Raw genomic sequence first — 20,424 nt, 5'->3', positions numbered from 1 at the left:
GATGATGATGACACGAAAGGAATTTCATACCTTGCTGTGATCGGATGGTGGGCAGAAGGCTTTCAATAGAAGCCAGAGACCTCCTGTGGTATTCAGCTTGGGCCTCTAACAACTGACAAGTGAAATAAAGCTTCAATGCACACAAATGTCACCAAAAGAATGTTAAAGTATCAGCTGAATATTTTTGATTGAAGCAAATTACTGCGGATCTTTAGAAAGCGCAGGAAGAAACTCACCATGACATAATACAGAGCATATTCTCCCTCTTTGGAGGAGAAACTATACATGTCAGCAGCCAGCTGATCCTACACAGAACAGATGAGCTCACTTATTCAGCAGGAAAAAAAGTACTACAAAACTTAATGTATTGTATATACAGTCGGTACAAAATATATCTGGACGCGTAAGTTTTGAAGCATCACAGCAGAATCAGTAATAAAAAATATTATTAATAAAAACATTACTTATTAATCATTTTGAAACCATTTGACTCAGGAAAATGTTCCCTTTTGAAACAATATTCACACATTGTGATAAATTGTAAACATTGATATGTCACTGTGATTTATTACAATATTGATATGTTATTGTGATTATTAATCATCATACACAACACAAGACTCATCCAAACTAGTTAAAAAGACCCTGTAAACAACAATAATCCGTGTGTTTTAACTGCATAGTATTAAGGAACTTACTGAAACCCTATTATGATCAAATCAGTCCACGATGGTAATAATTGTATATATTTTCAACAATTATAGTACTCTCAATAGTTTGCTGAGCCAAAAATACGAATATGAAGATATATTGCACTTATTAAAGCATTCTTTATTTTGGCACTTCCGTTTTCTGTTCGCTGTATGCACGCTATTTATTAACCAGTTCAAGCTCAACATTACTGCACTCATTTCACTGAAATATTCCTGTAAAACTATCACGTTTTAAACAACATAGCCATATCGTCGTATTAGCATGCCTGCCTATGTATGTGTTGTTGTTTTAGGAGAAACCTACGGTACCTTCGGTCCACTTCAGTCATATTCTTGCCTTGATTATAAGGGCAGCAGAAGAACGTGCTGTGACTCATGTTCAGATATTGAGACCTTCCCTCAAAAGAAAGATAGCACAAGAATCCACCACCATACCTTACATATCTCTACTTTATTATGGGCTTCGTCCATCTCTTCCTTCAGTAAGTCTGCTTTGGCAGTCATCGCCTGATTGTTTGTAGCTGTCAGAATAGCTTTGTTGGCCTGAAGATATCTGGATTAGACAGAGGTTGATGTGAAATGGCCGTCAACAAATAAACAACATGATACAATGTATTTAATGTAATGTAAGGTCATTTAAGGTAATATTTAATGTAATTTAATGCTGTATCCAGAAGTGTGACAACGCACAAATGACATTATACAAAATGTATTGAGCAAAAACTTGAGTCTTCTCATCCTTGTGCCCACCTTGCTCTTGCAGAATCATAATCCAGTACAAGCTTAGCTAGCTGCTTTCTCTGCTTCAGGATATTGGGAATGTCAACCTGTTTGCAGAAATGTAAATAATGTAAAATCTGCACCATATCAATTACTAAAAACTCTTTATGTCTAATCTGTGAGCCGTTCACCTCCGCGAGCTGATTGAGTGGATCCAGGATGTCTTTCTCTAGCTGGACCTCGTGTTGGCTCTGCACATAGGCAAGTTTACTTTCAGCTTCCCCACACAACTCCATCATCTTCCTGTATATACACACACAATAACATGTACATACAATGCTGATTAAATGGGAAGTAAATACTTTTGGAATGTGGAATATTAGACTCCCATTTGACTCGCAACAACTAGAGTAAAAAAAAATAATTCCTGATCATCTGGAACACCCGTTCCTGAAAAGGTAATCCAACCAATCGTTAAAATATTTTTTAAAAATGTATATTATCTACATTTTTTACATTAAAAACGTATATTTTTTAACTCCAAATTATTTAGGAGCATTTCTATTGGTCCATATTATTACATTTACCCATGTTAAGTGCAGCAAGTTAAGTGTTATAGTAAACATACCACCCGCTTACAATGATAGGTAATCACACTACGTATCATCATGTTCAAAAACGGACCAAGAGACTGCTGCTATGGCTGCTTGACATTCAGCCACATGCAAATAATGAGGGAAAACGGAACTGTGGTGTGACCCATCTGATTCTAATCAAACTGTTTAAGCAAATGAATGAGAAATGCATTGTTTTAAATAATATCTATTTATTAAAAGTGATTTACATTTAAAAAAGAGTTCTTGTGTTACTGGGCTTCTTTCTTTCAATTTTTTTTAGGTGGAACTGTCAAGTCTAAAGCATTTCATGCCAAATCAAATTCAGTCCATATGTTACCTTCCCTTAATCTGTGGAATACGCGATAAGTCAAATGCAAATGTTTGGACATACCTGTCAGATGATGTTTTCTTGACATTTAAATTGGAAACATGCTCTTTTCCACAGACTACATTTTTTTAATCTATTTTAAATTGTGCAAATAAGTCATTTTCCATTAAAATATACATGTGTGTTCTCTTCACAGAATGTGGTGTTTATTTTTTCACTTAGAAAACCAAAAGGTACACTCTGTGTACAAAAATATTGGGATACATCTGATAGAATACAGGCGTTTCATTCAACCCTATTGCCACAGCTGTATAAAAATCAAACCCCTATCATGCAGTCTGTCTTTACAAACATTTGTGAAAAAATGGGTAGTCTTAAAAACTAAGAATTCAAGTGTGGTACTTTGTATTTGCAAAATATTCTTAATATTCAATATCCTACCAACTGTTGGTGGTACTACCATACAAGTATTAAAAGTGCAAGTGCTTTTGAACCACAGCAACTCAGCCACAAATGGTAGACCACTTAAAAATTACAGATTGGGGTCACTGAGTGCTGAGGCATACCGTGTGTAAAAGTCACCAATGCTTTGCTGGCTCAATAACTGCAGAGTTCCAAACCAACCCTGGCATTTACATCAACACAAAATCTGTTCATCAGGAGCTTTGTGGAATTGGTTTCCATGCCTGAGCAACTGGATGCAAGACTTATATCACCAAGCGCACTGCCAAGCATTAAATTGAGTGGTCTAATGCACGCCACCACTGCACTCTTGAGCAGTGGAACATGTTCTGTTGAGTGATGAATCACGCTTCTGGCAGTCTGGCATATGACTTGGGGTTTGGTGAACACCAGGGGAACATTGTGCCAGCTGTAAACTCAGCGGTAACGAAATAGGGTTGTTTTTCATGGGATAGCCAGAGCCCCTAAGCTCCAATGAAAGGAAACCTTTTTTCAGCAAGACTGTGCCCCAGTGCACAAAGCAAGGTCCATAAAGGCATGGCTAGGGTAGTTACTTGTATTTTTGTGTCCCAATATGTTTGAACATATGTACAGCCTCCACTATAGAGAAACACCTTTCAGGTAAACCTACCCAGTCATAGATTCTTCTCCTAACTGGATCCCTCCCTCCAGCATGGCCTGAGAAAGACCTGTCAAGGGTAGCTTTTTCTGAAAGTGAACAAACATACAAACAAGAACCATGTTATAGAATAAGCACTGTCTGAGTGAAGTGCACAGAAGTGCACAATAAACCAAGCCTTAGTTACTCACCTTCTGACTTATTATTGAATGACTACTACGGAAGATTTGGTAATTATATTAAAACTATGTCTGGAGAATAATTCAATATATAATAATCAATATATATCACAATATAAAATGTTTTAATAATGATATGATTCTTAATCACATTTTCAATATACATTATTTGCGACATCTCTCACTGATTGACGAAGGGCACTGCCGTCAGTTCAGCTCACTCCGTTTTAAATTGAGTTTAAAAATATTAATATTTACCAATATTTGTCATGTTTCTAATTTGTTCTTGGAAGTTTTTACCGTGGATCTTATATTGTTCATATTGACATCGGAATTACTTTCACCACTACAGGAGAGTGGGCCCCCAAAAGGGTTTACGAAGTTATAAACCCAAAAGGTCCTGCAGTCTTGTGACCACTGTTTACTTACATGTCTCTTGTCCACATCAGTGCCCACGTGACCCTGCAGACAGGAGACCAACTTCTTGTGCGCATTATGTGAGACAAACCGCACTGTCTCCAGGCGGCGCTCAATCTGTAAACAACAGAATAAAGGTTTAGCCCTTAAATTAATTGCAAAATATGAACTTGTATATTAACAGCTGTTATAACTGGAAAGAAAATGTAAGTAAAATAATGTGCAGTCTAATTTTTATAAAATACCATAAATGTAATGAAAACATACGCAATACATTTTATTATTGCTAATTTATTAATTATTATTATTATTATTAGTAGTAGTAGTAGTAGTAACAGCATTTTTTGTATAAACTCTCCAGTTCATGGTTATTGAATTATAAATGACATTTACTCTCTGGAATGTAAATACTCTCAGGGAATGCCCTCCAAGCAGGACCTTTACTGCAGACAGTGCAAAAGGGTTTCAGTTTGACTGGTGTTGCACGGTACATTTTCAATTCACATTTCTCTTGCAGTGTTTTAGTTTTATACACTCCAGTATAGTTCTTCCTACTCTTGGTTTGAGCAAAACTGACTGTTCCTCAAAGCCAGCAGCTGCTACACCCTGTCTGCTTTCAGCTGGCACTCTGTAGTGATAGATTGTAGTCAGAGTACTTATAAATTAAGATTTATACATATATCCACTTCCCCAAAATGTTTTTGATTAAACATGACTTGTTTTGCTTCTTGGGTTTTGCACTGGTGATAGACAGCTAAAAGAAAAGGGTGGGTAGTGGTGCAAAGGTGATGTTTTTCTACGACCACAACTGAAAGCAAATTTTTGTGCACGGTAACATCTGTAATAAAACTGTCAGTGTTCACCCCTCAGCTTTTGTCACATATATACAAACACAATGAATATATTTAATACCTTTCTATGTTGATACAGAAAATGTGAGATGGAGTTATAATTGCAAATTAACATGATGCAAATATCATGCCCAATCAATTACAATGCCTCATGCCAATTGGTTAGGTATAATAATAAGATTCTGCCTTCAGACATTAAGCTTTTATAAAATGATCAATTTCATTTGGGGTTATAACAACATGTATATTTGAGGGGTTTTATTTGGCTGAACTGTGGTTTAATATCTGTATTAATCCCAGGCTCTAATTTGCCCGGGGCTTTCCTCCTGTCTGGTGGTTTATTGTGTGCAGTGCACAGCTGCCAGGAGGCTTCAGTCATGATCTAGGATCTGCTGCGTAAGTCTGAATCTGCTCTGGTAGTGAGCGGCCAGTAAAAGCAATAAAAGTCTCTTCATGAATACAGTTGGCACAGAAAGCAGGACATGTCTTGCACATTTTGAAGGCGCACACATTAAATTCCCATACAGTGCCCAGTAATTGTACAAGCAGACTCCGTCAATCTGTAGTGGAAGTGAAACTTAACACGTGAATTGTTTTTTTTTTCTCTTCAGGGCTTCTAGTTCTGCTTTCTGCTAAAAGCCATGTCCCACTTGAGGGACATGTAATTAAATAAACTGTTTGCGAGAAAGAACAATTGGTTATTACCCAAACTTCCAACTGTGTTGTGCATTCAGTGTATGGCCTAATAAAAGGGCGTGTACATGTTAAAGAAAATAAAGTGGAAAGAACATTGTTCCAGTCTAAGCAGATTTTCCACAAGGAGGGGAAATGATGATGAGGCTAAAGCTGCCTGGGGCCGCACTGTCCGTGCAAGGGTCAAACTCACAACATTCATCATAGAGTGACAATTTATTACTGAACACACCTGAAAACAAGCTGATCTAGGGTCAGTTTCCCAGTAAAGCCTTCAATGTGAGATGATGCCAATATAACGTTTGGGGGGGGGGGGGGGTGTAAGCAATATACAATTACTTGAACTTGGCATGTTTTGAATTTATATTACTTTAAGTCTTTGTGAGTTTGGGCTGTGTATTTGATTTGAAGAAATATAAGGAGCCAGTAAAACGCTGGTTAAACGTTTCTCTTCATATTATCATATTAAAATTTTAAATCCAACAGCTGATGTTATCAGTTAGTGTTACTTCCTTAAAACAGTATCAGTGACAAAACTAGCCTACGTGATAGGTCCTACTTAAGACGAGCAACCAGTCATTTTCTGCAGAGATTCTTCAAGTTATGAAATATCATACTGACTCCTAGCATCCTGGATGTCCCATAGATTCAAGTGGGGACCTGCTCCATAGAGTATACACAGATTTTTTTTCCCAAGTACTACAAAGCAATCTGGTTCTCATGCAAGCAACACTTCGCAGAACACATATAAAAGTAAAACTATAAATAAGCACTTTCATAAATATGGTTTGTAACTTACTACTCCCACTGTTCTGTGTGACCTGTCTTGAAAGCCTAAGTTTATGGGGCTATTATCGCCCTGCCTTTTGTCATTGGTGCAGTAGAGTCAACTTGAAACGAAGAGCCGGTAGGCAGTTAAACTTTGACCCTTTGACATGGAATGCATACGCTGAGCTGGAGCATGCTGTAGAAGGCTTGGCTGCACTCTGGGGTTTGGCAGGAACTGTTACTTTCCCTCTTATTGAGGGGGGAAAAAAGGCTGAACAGCCTTCATTCTTCGTTACCAGCTGGCATGTTTAAACCTGAAGGCCTTTTAAAAAGGCTGTTGGGTTTGAAGTGACAGGTATGAATACTTGTTTTAAAGTCAGTCTTACAGTCTAGGGTGAATGACAAAGTTTGATTACAGAAATAGATTAACCACGGCGTTTCTTTAACCATGGCAGTTGCTGTAACATTTCCAACAATTTACAAATACTTGGGTATTTTATTTTTTTAAATCTGAGCAGCATTTATTTGCTAAAAACAAACAAACACAACAAACAAAGCCCAATATTAGAAAAAAACAAAACTAATAACAATTAAGTGAGTGAGTAAGTAAGTGTGGAATTGTGTGTGAATGTGTTGGTTTAACATTTTCCTAATCTCGCCTCGTGGACTATTATTTGAGGTTATCACCCAATACCTAGTTTCACTGGTTAATAAATCCATCCATTATCCATCCATTATCTGTAACCGCTTATCCAATTTAGGGTCGCGGGGGGTCCAGAGCCTACCTGGAATCATTGGGCGCAAGGCGGGAATACACCCTGGAGGGGACGCCAGTCCTTCACAGGGCAACACAGACACACACACACTCACACCTACGGACACTTTCGAGTCGCCAATCCACCTGCAACGTGTGTTTTTGGACTGTGGGAGGAAACCGGAGCACCCGGAGGAAACCCACGCGGACACGGGGAGAACACACCAACTCCTCACAGACAGTCACCCGGAGCGGGAATCGAACCCACAACCTCCAGGCCCCTGGAGCTGTATGACTGCGACACTACCTGCTGCGCCACCGTGCCGCCCTGGTTAATAAATAATGACTTTAAATAATGTGTACTTTGATTTAACAAATTCATGCAAATCAAGGAGAATCTAAACAATACATTTTTCTTCAAACTCACTCACACCTACTACTTTATAGAAAGAAAATTATATTTCTTATTTGTGTGTGTGTGTATGTGTGTGTATACACACACATATACATATATATATATATTGTATTTACTGTGATTATGTATAACTTTATACAAACACCTAACTTACTGAGAAGGCATTAGTTAAAATATATATAATTATCTTGGGTGGCTAAAACATCTGCACAGTCACAGTAAATCTCTATCTCTCTCTATAATGTAGCTGGGGTTTCTAAACAACAGAGAGAAATTCAAACATTGAAAAGCACAAACCGAGGTGAGGATATCGCTCTATTTCTTCTCTATAGGTGGGTACTATTGAATTTTGTTTGCTTTTTCATATTACTTAAGGTGGAATGCCTTGTGAGACAGCTGACTGCATTACCGAAAGCCCTACAAAACTAAACAACTCAAGAGTTTCTCATAGGGCCCACCCCAGTCTCTTCCTACCAGTAGCCACACAATTTCAATTGTTCCAATCCTACAGCTACACCCTATGCTTGCTATGGCCCTTTATGATCCGATCAGCAACCAGGTACCCTTAACATCTATGGTTAATCATTGAGCTCATCACATGAGTACCCAAACCACCCACTGTATCACTAGCTCTTCACAGGGGTCATCAGGTAGGGAACTCCCCACCTCAGTGTTTTGCTGAATTAAGCCCACAACACCTCCAGAAGACCCAACAGTGAAATCTGGTGTCCCAGGCCCAACCCCCTCCAAGCTAGCTTTACAGTCATTTCATACCCTTAATCATCAACAAACATAAATCCACACTGGCCTCCCTGGTGACTAAGGCTGTACCTGTACATAATCTACAACTAGGGTCTTCACCTACTGTCCAAGAGTTGGAAGGATGTCATAAGTTGCTTCAAGCAAAAACTCAATACGACTTGCCTCCACTGCCCACAGTTCTTGTGATCTTCCGCTTTTCTAAATTCTCCCAGTGAAGCCATTGGCCTCGTTTTGCCTGTGATGCTGCTGTTGCGCACCATTTACCTTCTTTCTGGTGATGTGGCCTTACTAAAAGATTTCCATGTATCACCTGACCCAAGGCCACACATTGCACTTGGCCAATCACATCCCTTAGCACTAATGAGCTCCTGGCTACCTTAACTGCCACTTGTGGGTTCCACTTCCTTCCTTCTTTTGTAACTGGCACTGCAGCTTTAACCACTGCATCCTTTGATTCTGACAAAATCATATCATGACTCGCCTTTGCGCATTTAAATTTCTCAACTAAACTTGAGTGTTAACTACAGTACCCCTCTCCTATACCATGCCATGCATTTCCTTATGGCCTTGTTCATAACCCTTTCCATCCGCTCTACTGCTGTGATCGAAATATCATAAACTGTAAACGGCCATCTAATACGAAGCAGTAAACCAAAATGCAGACACCACAATTTCAACTTCCCTGGCAGACATGATCTACCTATGCTATTAATATCCTTCACCAAATCAGCTTTTATTCCCAAAATGTGGTCGGTATCATTTAGTGCTGCACTATACCATCTACCTAAACTCTTCACTGGTCTCTCCAGCACTGTAGGGATCATTTCCCCTTCCATTACAAAATTTCCCTGTACAAGTTTCACTTTGACAATTGACAGACTTCTAGATTGCTTCTAGATTTACAGACAAGTTAACCTTCAGCCAGGTACAAACAACAGTAATTTCTTTCCCTCAAACATACTTTTCCACCATAAAAGACGTAGCGCTTCTGAACATAAATAAACCAGAGAAAACAGCATTATACTCATAGACATCCCCTTTAAACATTAGTTTCAATAATAATTTTTCCAATTTAACTCTGATTCATTTTTCTTGGTTGAGTTTTACACATAGAAAAAATATGAAATTTTGCCTTATGTTTAACACAATATTTTCTGAAATTGTTTATTATCTTGTTTGTTTTTTTAAACAAATAATTTAAACGTGGCCCTGCAGTGAAAAAGAGAATTTAGACTACTCTAACAATATCTGCACATTGAACGTTGAAGACTAAAGGGGTGAAAAAGAAAAAAACTACAGACAAATGTCAGCTGCAGGAGGATCAGCGGATGACTTACAGAGAGGGGTGAGTAGACTGGATTGAAAAAAGATCTGGACAATTTACTGACACCAGTAAAGAAAGCATCATCAGACAGTGACAGCGATCAAATAGCACCATACTATCCTCACTGAAATGGCCGTCCAGGCTGAAATTATTTTTAAAGCAAACATATGCAAATGCAATATTTTTTGTGTAAGCTTAGAAAACAATGTTTGCATACTATCGATTTTTTTTCTTCAAAAAATGAAGAAGATTTTCTATGAAATTCGTTCACAGTGACAGGGTGCCATGTTAATAAAACAATATGCAAAAAGACAAGAATACTCACCTGTAGAAGATCATCACTAAGAACCTCTGTTTTCTCTGCCCTAGGGAAAAAGACATCAACAGTTAGTGACATTAAATGGTCAGATATTTTCATATATCTCATGTAGTGTACAAATATAGATTGAGGTACTAAAAAGAAATCTGTGTAGGGCAACACTGTTGGTGTACATGAACTTTAAGCCCTCAGATAGCATGGCATGAGAACCTGTCATACTACCATGATAAACAGAGACAAATGGGGTTGGGAGCATTTGAAAAACCAGCAGTTGTATGTGGAAGCACTTCTCCGGGCCCAGGCTCATCACATATGGTCCAGAAAAAGTAGAAAATGTGTAGTGTGGTCAGAGCAGCCAAAGTTTCAGATTGTTTTCATAAAAAAAAAAGTTTTCCATGTTAATTACAAAAGTGATCATCTCGACTGTTATCGGCGATAAGTGCAAAACCAACATCTCTCATGGTATAGATGCCATGGGTTTTTAAATCGGCGACCATCTGATGTGTGAATTTCATGTGTGAGAAGATGCCATTGATGTGGAGGTGATGTTTTTACAGAGAGACATAGGCTGTAGTCAAGATGACATGATTATGCCAAGCCTCAGTCTGCATGTGCTACAACAACATGGCTTCATAGTCACAAAATGCATGTGCTTCACTGGTCTATCTGCAGTTCAGAACTGTCTCCTATGGTTTATAATAAAGATATAATAAAGAAGAGAATAAGGTAAAGGCAAACACAGACAGCTGAGCAGCTAAAGTCTCAAGCAACAATGCACAAAACTTCTCTTGCAACAATTGGTATCCTCAGTTCCCAAATGATTAAACACTGTAATAAAAAGAAAGGTGATGTAACACTGTTAAACATGCCTCTGTCCCAACTTTGAGCATGTTGGAGTGAACTTGGAGTGTAATGCAGATGTCAAATAAATATATAATGTTTATGTTTACAATATCAAGTGGTCTAGTATGGATTGGATATTTTTCTTTGCACATCTATCACTTAAATATAGCTTCAAGAGAATCAACAAATCATAATTTCTTGTGTCTATTGCATTTTACAAAATGTCCCAAATTGTCCACATCACTGTTTGGAATTATATAGGAATGTTTCTGTGGTATATTTCAAACTGATCACAAAGCAAGGTATTTAGATTGCACAGTTTAGGCAGTGCAAACCATATTTGTGACTATAGCTCAAAGATAAACTCCACTTAAAACATACTCCTGTCAGGGACAAAAAAAAAAAAAAAAAAAAAAAATAATCATCACTTCCTGCTTTCGGCATTCCACACTGTTTGTTATGGCAACATGGAGAAAAAGAGTGGACGTCTTAGGATTCACATTAGAATGAGGGAACTTTAGAGAGGATCTGAAGGAAGACTATCACAAAATAATATTTGAGCACCGTGAGCAACAAAAGAACAGAGAAATAAGGTAAACAACTGACAAACACAGTGGTTGAGATAGGTTATCTACCACCCTGTCAATATTCCTGGGACTAGAACTAGGCTTAATCCTTGTATGGGAAACCACCACAAAGTGTTTAAATGAGCCATTTTGAGTACATTTTTAGAACCTTTAGGTGCATGGTGCCTGTAAAGGGATGTGCAACTATGAAGACATATTTAGACATTAATTTAAAAGTATTAATAAACAGACTCATTTAACACTTGAAATAAATCTCCTAACAGGTGCTAGGTTTGGATACATGGTTCCTAAAAGGGATTTCCTCCACATTGAGGATGCTTACAGAACTTAAAGCAACAGCTTTTATGGCAAAGAGTATCATTAAATCTGTGTAGTTGCATTTAATACACTGAACTACATTTTAAATGTTAAAAAAACAAATACTGCAAATGTAAAACTCTTGACATAAAGTAGACATTTTAAAATAGCACTGGGTTATCTGTTGTTTCAGCATAACCAGAAAAACTAAACCTTTATATATGATTTATGTATTATGTTTAACCCTAATACAGAGCACAATTTACATTTAAAAAGACCATTATATTAATGTTTTTAAAAGAAACTTCCATGAAATTGCATCAGTTCAAAGAACACATTTAAGCACACCAATGACGTGCCAACAAACCACATCTAACACACAACTCACAGCAGCAAAAACAGGGGCCATTTATATCTGTTTTCACCACAACAAGCGCACAGCCCTATGTACATTGTTATTCTGGGCTCCAGTGTGTGAGAAACTGCTTGTGTGTTTAAAAGTCAGCTCCATTTTACTGTCCCCATATTACCAATCAATTTCCCCGTCTGATAATGGAGCTGTCTGCAGGCCTTGGCTGTATTGGCAGGCAGTAAATTGGATGCATAACATTGGGCTGGATGAGTTGTGCTAGGGCTGTAGTAAGTGCAATGCAATAGTTTTGAAACATCTTGTCCTTACTGTCAGCTTCACCATTAGGCCTCTATTTTTGCACACATTCCTGTGTGGTCCAGATCAATGTAAAGCCATTATCTAATATTAACCTAACAGATCAGAGCAAGGCCTGGAAATGTCGAGAGTGAATGAGAGCCTGACAGCTCACACTACTATAGACCAGAGGTATAAACAAAACACTAATATAGAGGTTATAATAATACATATTCTCATATGACATAACAAAATTGGTTATGTTTTGCTATCTGTTGAGTAGCTAAATCACCACTGAACTGGTTAAACTCCAACAAAATGATGCGCCACTAACAGAGGTTGAAGCAGCTCAGAATTCCCTTCGGCTGTGTGAGTCATGCTATGCCTCTTTCACACACAAACTCCAGAGAACGTCTAGAGAAACTCTAGAGCATTAGGTCTGGAGATGCCCTGGAAGTGTCTTTCAAACATGCAGCTCACAGCGGGAGATTTTCAGGGTCAGATTCGCACTCACAGCAGAAATAATTAAACACATGCTTTAGGTGTGGCGCAGTGCCTGTGCAATATGTACAGGGGAACCTCCGGAACATTTCCCACACTGTTCTCAAGAGCAAAACAAGTGCAGAGTTTACCTGGAGTTTTTACTAGACGCTACCAGGATGAAGTCTGGATAATCTCGGCGACCAAAGTTGCAGGTGGTCGCGCTCACACATACAGCTCCTCCGGTTAAACTCCAGAATATTTTTGAATTACCGTTTGGATTAGAGTGACAGTTTGGCCAAAATTTACCTTACAATATATTTCTTATCTTGGTCTCTTTGATATAATACATATATTGATATGAAGAATATAAAAGCCATAGAAAAAACTGCCAAGAAATATGACGTAAACCTCTTGGCATTGTCAATATTAATCTTTTTAAACTAATTTTAAAATCGAGGGCAATAAACTGACAGAAATATTTATACAAAACGTCTACGTTTATACACAGTGTATGTATTACACGCGCACTTTACTGTGTTCTGTGAGCACAGCTGTTCTAAAAATGAAGATGACAAAAAGGTAAAAGCTACCAGATAAAGATCCATGTATAGGCACCAAGGCAATAAGCCACAAAAGCTGAAACTGATAGTCACACGTAGAGAGCAACAAGAAAAAAAAGTATCCACAAGATCCTGTTACACAGCAAGCAGCATCACTTCACGAGAGAGAGAATTTTTAGATTCCCATCAATATTAAATTAGCATTGATTTAGTGTACAGCAAAATGGATGCTAGGCTTTAAGCAGGCCTTCAGAAACATTCCAAAGCTCCAGCTACATATGCCACTGCCATAGAGTGCTGCTTTACACAGGGGCATTCCATATGAGTATGATTAATCCCAATCAGTAAAATCACATCCAGCCTGTAGTGCTTCTTAGGGTTCATTCCCATAGCAACACAAGAGTTGAGCCAGTCTGTTCCAAGCCAGATTTCAGAACATTACAATAAATGACTAAATGGATGGATAATGGTTTAACAGACTGTAATTCAAGAAGCAAAGCAAGCTTCAAGAAACAGTGCCATTTCTGCAGAATTAATTGTGCTGTGCTTAAAAAGAATCCATTACACTAATCTGGGACAAGTTTGCCTTTTCCAAATCCTAATTTCATTACAAACAGTCTGGAGAGCTGGTCTTGGATCCGCTGCAAGGCTCTGATGGTCAGACCGAATGTAATTGAGCGCTGCAGACATGCGCCTCACTGCCTCGCCTTCATTTGATCCACACATTGAGCTTTCGAACATCTTTTTTGTTCTCGGTTTCTGGAAAAGCCTCTTTTATTGGAAACTACTGCTTGGAAATGCTATGGTCATCAGTGTGTTGGAAAGGGCACAGGCAGCCAGCCTTAAATGTGCCAAATAATCACTCTGTTCTTTTGGATGAGGTGCAGAACACTTCTGTCAAACTGCTGCGAATTCACAGCTTTATCACTGATCTCCAAGCCAGGCTCCTGGACCAGAATTAAACTAAAACTATCTACGGCAGGCCAAAGCATGTCAGCTTTGGAATCATTTTTAGACCATGTCTGGCCTAGACAAAGGGAACAGTCTGAGATGCGCAGAGTTCTAATCACAAGGTTCTAATTAATTTAACCTCTGTCCATTTGTATGAATTACTGGCCCAGCATTTACTTGACCTCCACTGTTTTTGTCAGTGTATATAAGATAGACGTGATACTATGGCAGAGAAAAAAAAAAGTGGGCACCAAAATTTTTTTTTTTTTTTTACTCAAGTGGTCAATGAAACTTTTATTTTTAATAAAGTTCATTTTTATAGAATAAAGTGTTTAGAGCAAAGGCCCTTTAATTAATTCATAACTGATGTGGTAATTCCCTGGCCTGGTAAGTGTGTTTGAGCAGGGAAATGAGCAACCCATGCTGGACTCTGGCCATTCCAGTGAGCATCTATTTCCAAACAAATAACATTGTTACCATTTAATCACACATCAGTGGCGACTGCTCTAAGACTGCAAGTGAAGCTCAGCTTCCCCTAAAATGTAAAAAAATAAGTGATCAAATATATACTGTTGTGTGTACGTGTCATTGAATAAATATGCACTACAACGCGCTCAACTTTTGTTCAGAATCAGCTTCTTATCACTGGTAAAGACGCGGCTTTCCTCTCAATCATACCCGCAGTTTCACAGTGCTTTAAACAGCGTCCACAGAGTTCAATAGAGAAGTAGCGAAGTGCAGTGAAACGAGACGAGTCATTGGATAAATGCTGGGCTTTGTCCCGCCCATCGGACGCTCAGCGTCTCTGGGGGTCTATGGGGCAGTGGGCTGGCCTCGGCTGGCCCGGACGCTCAGCTTCTGCATGATGATTGGATGATCTGTCTGAGGCTGAATCCCTTTTTGATTGACAGCAAAATGAGCGAATCAGCGAACCTTTGGTGTAAAGATCCGTGGGAGCACAGGTGGACACACTTCACATGGGCCAAGGCCGTTTAAGCAGCCTAGCTCTGCTGGCCATTGAGAGGACACTAGTCAAGTCCCTGGAAAAGACGCCTTGTTGGTACGACAGGGTCACAGATCATTTTCTTAAAAAGGAACGGAGGGTAGAATTTACGTATAAATAAACCGACACATTTTATGATGTAGGCCGAAATTGAGCTTCCCCTCCTTGAAAGATCAGCATCCGCCACTGTCACACATGATAACTCTGCTTAAAAACAAACCAACCCAACAAAGCTTCCCCAAACTATTCCTTTAAATCTCGTTCATGCACTTGTTGAAGAAACATGTATTCGTATCTATATTAAAACATCCACACCTCCTGAAATAAAGAATAATCACAGTAAATTCTTTCAGTGTTTGCCCTGTAGCACCTCGTAAATTAATTCAGGACCTAACTCACCTGACCGTATCGAGACGTGGCAGTGAGCTCCAGCATTGGAAGCTGTTGTAAGAGCTAAGACCCTAAGGCAGCCCAGGTCTGCATTCTGCATTACACTCTCTGATTTACTGTATCAAAGATGTGATGAGTCTACCAGCAGTCACTCGACCACCACACGTTTATTAGAGGCGCTTTACAGACGAACTCCAGGAGAGAAAAAAAACCTCTGTATTAGATGTTTTTAGAAAAACTGCTAATGCCTGTAAGGTAATTTTCTGGTTTGTACTAGAACATATACACATACATTCCACTATCTACTGTTGTAAACTGCCCTGTAGTAACCCCGAATGTCTTTAGCAACAGGAGCTATTCACCATGTGATGAGTAGGCTCTTCTGTTGGAATTTAAAAAAAAAGGGACATGCTCTGTTATTTTCTGCTGCAAAAATGTGGACTGACTGGGGTTTTCTGAAGCACTGGAACAGAATAAAGGGTGGGTAAAACTAGAACTGGAACTAGACTTAAATGTCACAAAAAATAAATGAATATTTATAATAAATTAAAGGAATGTAATTAAAAAAATAAATACTTATCCATAATATAAGGCTAATTGACTTATAGCCCCAGGACATTTTAAGGTGATTTTGAATGTGTATTACTAAAAATAATACACAGTAGAACCTCGGAAGTCGACCGTTTCTGAACTTGACGTCAGTTTACGGCGTCGTTCCGCAAGGTTGCAAGCTTTTTGAGGTTGTGCTCCAAGATTTTACGTATTTTACCTGTTTTTGTGACTTTATTTAATGGTAAAAAAATTGGCGGTCAAGAACAAATTAATCGGTTATTAGTTATTTTTCAGAAATTCGATTCGGAACTCGACCGCATCAGTTTGTTGACGCGAGTTCCGGAATGGATTACAGTCGACTTCCGGGGTTCTACTGTGTGTAGATACACACTTTTTTTTCCTTTTTTTAAATTCAATGATTTAAAAATTTGTAATAATAAAGTGTTGAAGATGAAAGTTAACTGGAAGAAAATAATCAAACACAAATCAGAGTAAGTTTATACAATAAGACAATAACAATACAGTCTGCTAGCCATAAAAATGTGCTTTCTGTACAGTGTTGGTCTGAATCTGATATATTAGCTCAGTTGTCTTGAAATTAATCACAATAACAACAACAACAACACACGGCTCTACGGCCGGTCAATAGCACAGCAGCTCAGCAATCGCCTTTCCTTCCCTTGAACACAGGTAGGTGTGTGTTTATCTAACTGTCGCTTCAAAAAGCCAGAAGAGAGACTTCAGTCATCTTCCTTCTCAAGTTCCTCCGTGCTATTTTTGATTGACTAGTTCAGAGATTTCCTTAATCCACCCAAACATGCATCTGCCGTGGGAAATACCAACCCGAACAAACAGACATCTGTGCACACACACACACACACATACCCTGTTCACCTCACTTTCCTGTTTATACAGCCCTGTTACATAATTTATGCCTACTGTTATTTCGTGTCTATGGTATAATCTTGACTATGATTCTTCACAATCCTCAGTCTGTCAAACAGAGGAGTGCTAGCAAGTACATTTACACCAGTTTGTAAAAAAATAAAAAGCTCTGATCAGGCTTTTCTGGCAATTCCAACCTTGCAGGAACCACATGATGTCCCTTAAATGTACCGGAGTATGCTAGTGGTTCTCTTGACTTTTGAGCAAAGATAAGAACAGGCTTTTCCACATTTTCCCAGATTATTTATCATACAGCCAAAACTTCCCAGGCATACAAGAGGAAAAAGAACAAAACCTTTGTCATGAGCCAAAATGAAAAGAGATCTGTGCATGAGTCTGAGGGAAGACCTTGTGGAGTACTTAAAAAGGGGGTACGCCCCCAAGATTTGGGCTCCCTTCGAAAGACTAAGCGTCTTTACATTGGCGACTAATAAAAACAGGTTCGGCAGCACCTTATGGTGGAAGCCACCAGAAATACATCGGTATGGTTTCCATTAAGAAACCTCATGGTGTCAGAGGTGAGGCGTCTACGTTCACTTCAAGACCCAGCCATTGTAGATGTGTGTCCAAGACAAAGGATGTAACTAAAATGGAAAACTTTAATGTGTGTGAGCAACACAGTAACGAATTTATTACTTCAGTTCCATTACACAACACTGAGAGAGTGAGATTTCAGGAGTGTCACAATCATTGTTTAGAAGAACAAAAACAATTTGAGAATTTAGAATGAAGGAATGAAAAAAAATGTACAGGCCTTGTGCACAGCTATCTAGAGCTCTCTAGAAAAGCATTTCTTGATTAGATGGTTAGGGAACCCAAAGTGGTTCTACTCTGGAAGGGTTAAATCACTAATTTACATGAGGTTTATTTTAAAAGTGGAGTTATTAATGAAGGAAGTAACAATACAAAGTCATATATATTGTTTCTACGGTAATGTCCTGTAGGTCTTCAATATGCCTTTATTTCTATTGTGACATCATAAGACTCTATTTCCATTGAAGTGAGGTGACAGAAACATACAAGAGGCCTGTATTTGGACCTGTGTTGTATACAGTGAACTAGACCACACCTCATTTAAAGGCTATGCAAGAGCTCAGTATATTACATACTAAAACGTTAGCTGCTTTAAAGGCGAATTAAATGACTTCAAAGCGAAACACAGAACACTTTTTAGTCACCACAGAGCTGTACATCAACGGTTCACATGAACTTAGACTGGAATGGCACTCCCAGGGGTGAGTATCACAGCTAGTCACAGGCAAAACACTTCCCTCTCACCAACACACACTCACCTTCCAACCGTTTGGTTGGCGAGCTGCTTCATGCGGTTGAACTGCTTCTTCATCTCGACGCCTTTACTCCGTTTCCTCGCGGTGTTCAACTTTGAGAAGTTTCGAGGGCCGTGTAAAATCAGTAAAATCCCTCATGCCGCTGCCATTGTGGCCCACTACGCCGTGTGGAGCTCGTCGCGCTCTCTCTGAATGCTCATTCCCCTTCTGCGCGTATCGAAAAGTACAACGTACGACTGAAACAGCTTCAACTACAGCCCCCCTCTTCGGCTTCCTCTACTCCATTCCCCTGTGGCCTCAGACAGAGCTTGAAGAGCGCTGTGGAAGGAGGAAGTGCTGCTCCCTTCCCCGCTGTAAGTGAACGGCTCTTGAAATGGGCAGGGCCACAACGACACCTTTCTGCTACAACTCTTACAACGGTACACTTTGTACACATTACTTTACATTACACTCCAATGCGTTAGAGGCCACCAAATGTCATTAAACGTATTTATTTTAAGGATGTATACTTTTTAAAATATGGCACTGGTATAAAAATGCACCCACAGGTTGTGGGTTCGATTCCCGCTCCGGGTGACTGTCTGTGAGGAGTGTGGTGTGTTCTCTCTGTGTCTGCGTGGGTTTCCTCCGGGTGACTGTCTGTGAGGAGTGTGGTGTGTTCTCCCTGTGTCCGCGTGGGTTTCCTCCGGGTGACTGTCTGTGAGGAGTGTGGTGTGTTCTCCCTGTGTCTGCGTAGGTTTCCTCCGGGTGACTGTCTGTGTGGTGTGTGTTGCCCTGTGAAGGACTGGCGCCCCCTCCAGGGTGTATTCCCGGCTTGTGCCCAATGACTCCAGGTAGGCTCTGGACCCACCTCGACCCTGAACTGGATAAGGGTTACAGATAATGAATGAATGAACATTAACAAAGTGAGTTATTAGACCTCCTTCTGTTCATTGACTCATAGTGTCTACCATTCCCTGCTTCACTGGGCTACAGGGTTATCAAGCACATCATGGCCTGTATTAGGTGTCGAAGCGACAAAACTTAAAAGGTTTTCAGGGCATGTTAAACATTATCAACAAAATCACCACTTTTATTTCCACCTGTTTTGCGTGTGTCACCATATGTTTCTAAACGTTACATTTAACTTTTACCTCAGAGCATATTGAACACAATTTTTTGGGGCACTTCCACATAGCTTCTTCTTTTTTACTTCTTTAGATTCCCAGTCAGAGAATACAAACCTACATTATTATTATTAGTATGCGCACACAACTTGTACATTCTCCACAGAAAAGCATGAACCTGTAACAGCTGTGTAAGGCTGTCTGGAGGAGCATAAAGCCACTTTTCAATGGGGTGTGGAGTAAAGGTTCTTCATTCTCAGCCCATACCATTAGAAAAATATAAACCACACTGACTGTAAGGAACCTGAAAACAATTATAAAAATATCGAACTTTCTTTGTCATTGACAGAGGAGTTGTATCGCTTTGTACTAATAAAATATGAAAATATATGTTCAAACAGGGGCGGCACGGTGACGCAGCAGGTAGTGTCGCGGTCACACAGCTCCAGGGGCCTGGAGGCTGTGGGTTCAATTCCCGCTCCGGGTGACTGTCTGTCAGTTGGTGTGTTCTCCCCGTGTCCGCGTGGGTTTCCTCCGGGTGCTCCGGTTTCCTCCCACAGTCCAAAAACACACGTTGCAGGTGGATTGGCGACTCGAAAGTGTCCGTAGGTGTGAGTGAATGTGTGTGTGTCTGTGTTGCCCTGTGAAGGACTGGCGTCCCCTCCAGGGTGTATTCCCGCCTTGCGCCCAATGATTCCAGGTGGGCTCTGGACCCCCCGCGACCCTAAATTGGATAAGCGGTTACAGATAATGGATGGATGGATGGATGTTCAAACAGCCAAAACAACTTTATTTAGATTTTGGTCAGTTCCACTTTTGCAGCACGGCTCA

General features: G+C 39.5%; 1 protein-coding gene across 4 annotated transcripts in view; it reads right to left on the bottom strand.

The window, feature by feature from the left end:
* Positions 1 to 18,832, bottom strand: part of arhgap17b (Rho GTPase activating protein 17b) — a 33,693-nt gene extending 14,861 nt beyond the window's left edge. For all 4 annotated transcript variants that reach the window (XR_010795156.1, XM_066641800.1, XM_066641799.1 and 1 more), the window contains exons 1-9: positions 18,491 to 18,832; positions 9,948 to 9,987; positions 4,068 to 4,172; positions 3,472 to 3,548; positions 1,625 to 1,736; positions 1,464 to 1,540; positions 1,149 to 1,266; positions 237 to 305; positions 31 to 112 (exon numbers count right to left, since the gene is read on the bottom strand). Coding sequence is in view for 3 of the 4 variants with exons in the window: in XM_066641800.1 (XP_066497897.1) it covers positions 31 to 112; positions 237 to 305; positions 1,149 to 1,266; positions 1,464 to 1,540; positions 1,625 to 1,736; positions 3,472 to 3,548; positions 4,068 to 4,172; positions 9,948 to 9,987; positions 18,491 to 18,543 (733 nt within the window). In the remaining variant the exon portion in view is untranslated. The remainder of the gene's footprint in view (positions 1 to 30; positions 113 to 236; positions 306 to 1,148; positions 1,267 to 1,463; positions 1,541 to 1,624; positions 1,737 to 3,471; positions 3,549 to 4,067; positions 4,173 to 9,947; positions 9,988 to 18,490) is intronic.
* Positions 18,833 to 20,424: the final 1,592 nt, after the last annotated feature.

The sequence above is a fragment of the Hoplias malabaricus genome, chromosome 13 (assembly GCF_029633855.1).
Source record: "Hoplias malabaricus isolate fHopMal1 chromosome 13, fHopMal1.hap1, whole genome shotgun sequence".
NCBI classification, from domain to species: domain Eukaryota; kingdom Metazoa; phylum Chordata; class Actinopteri; order Characiformes; family Erythrinidae; genus Hoplias; species Hoplias malabaricus.
Note: the sequence above shows the minus strand (reverse complement) of the source record. Positions and strands in the feature narration are given on the sequence as shown.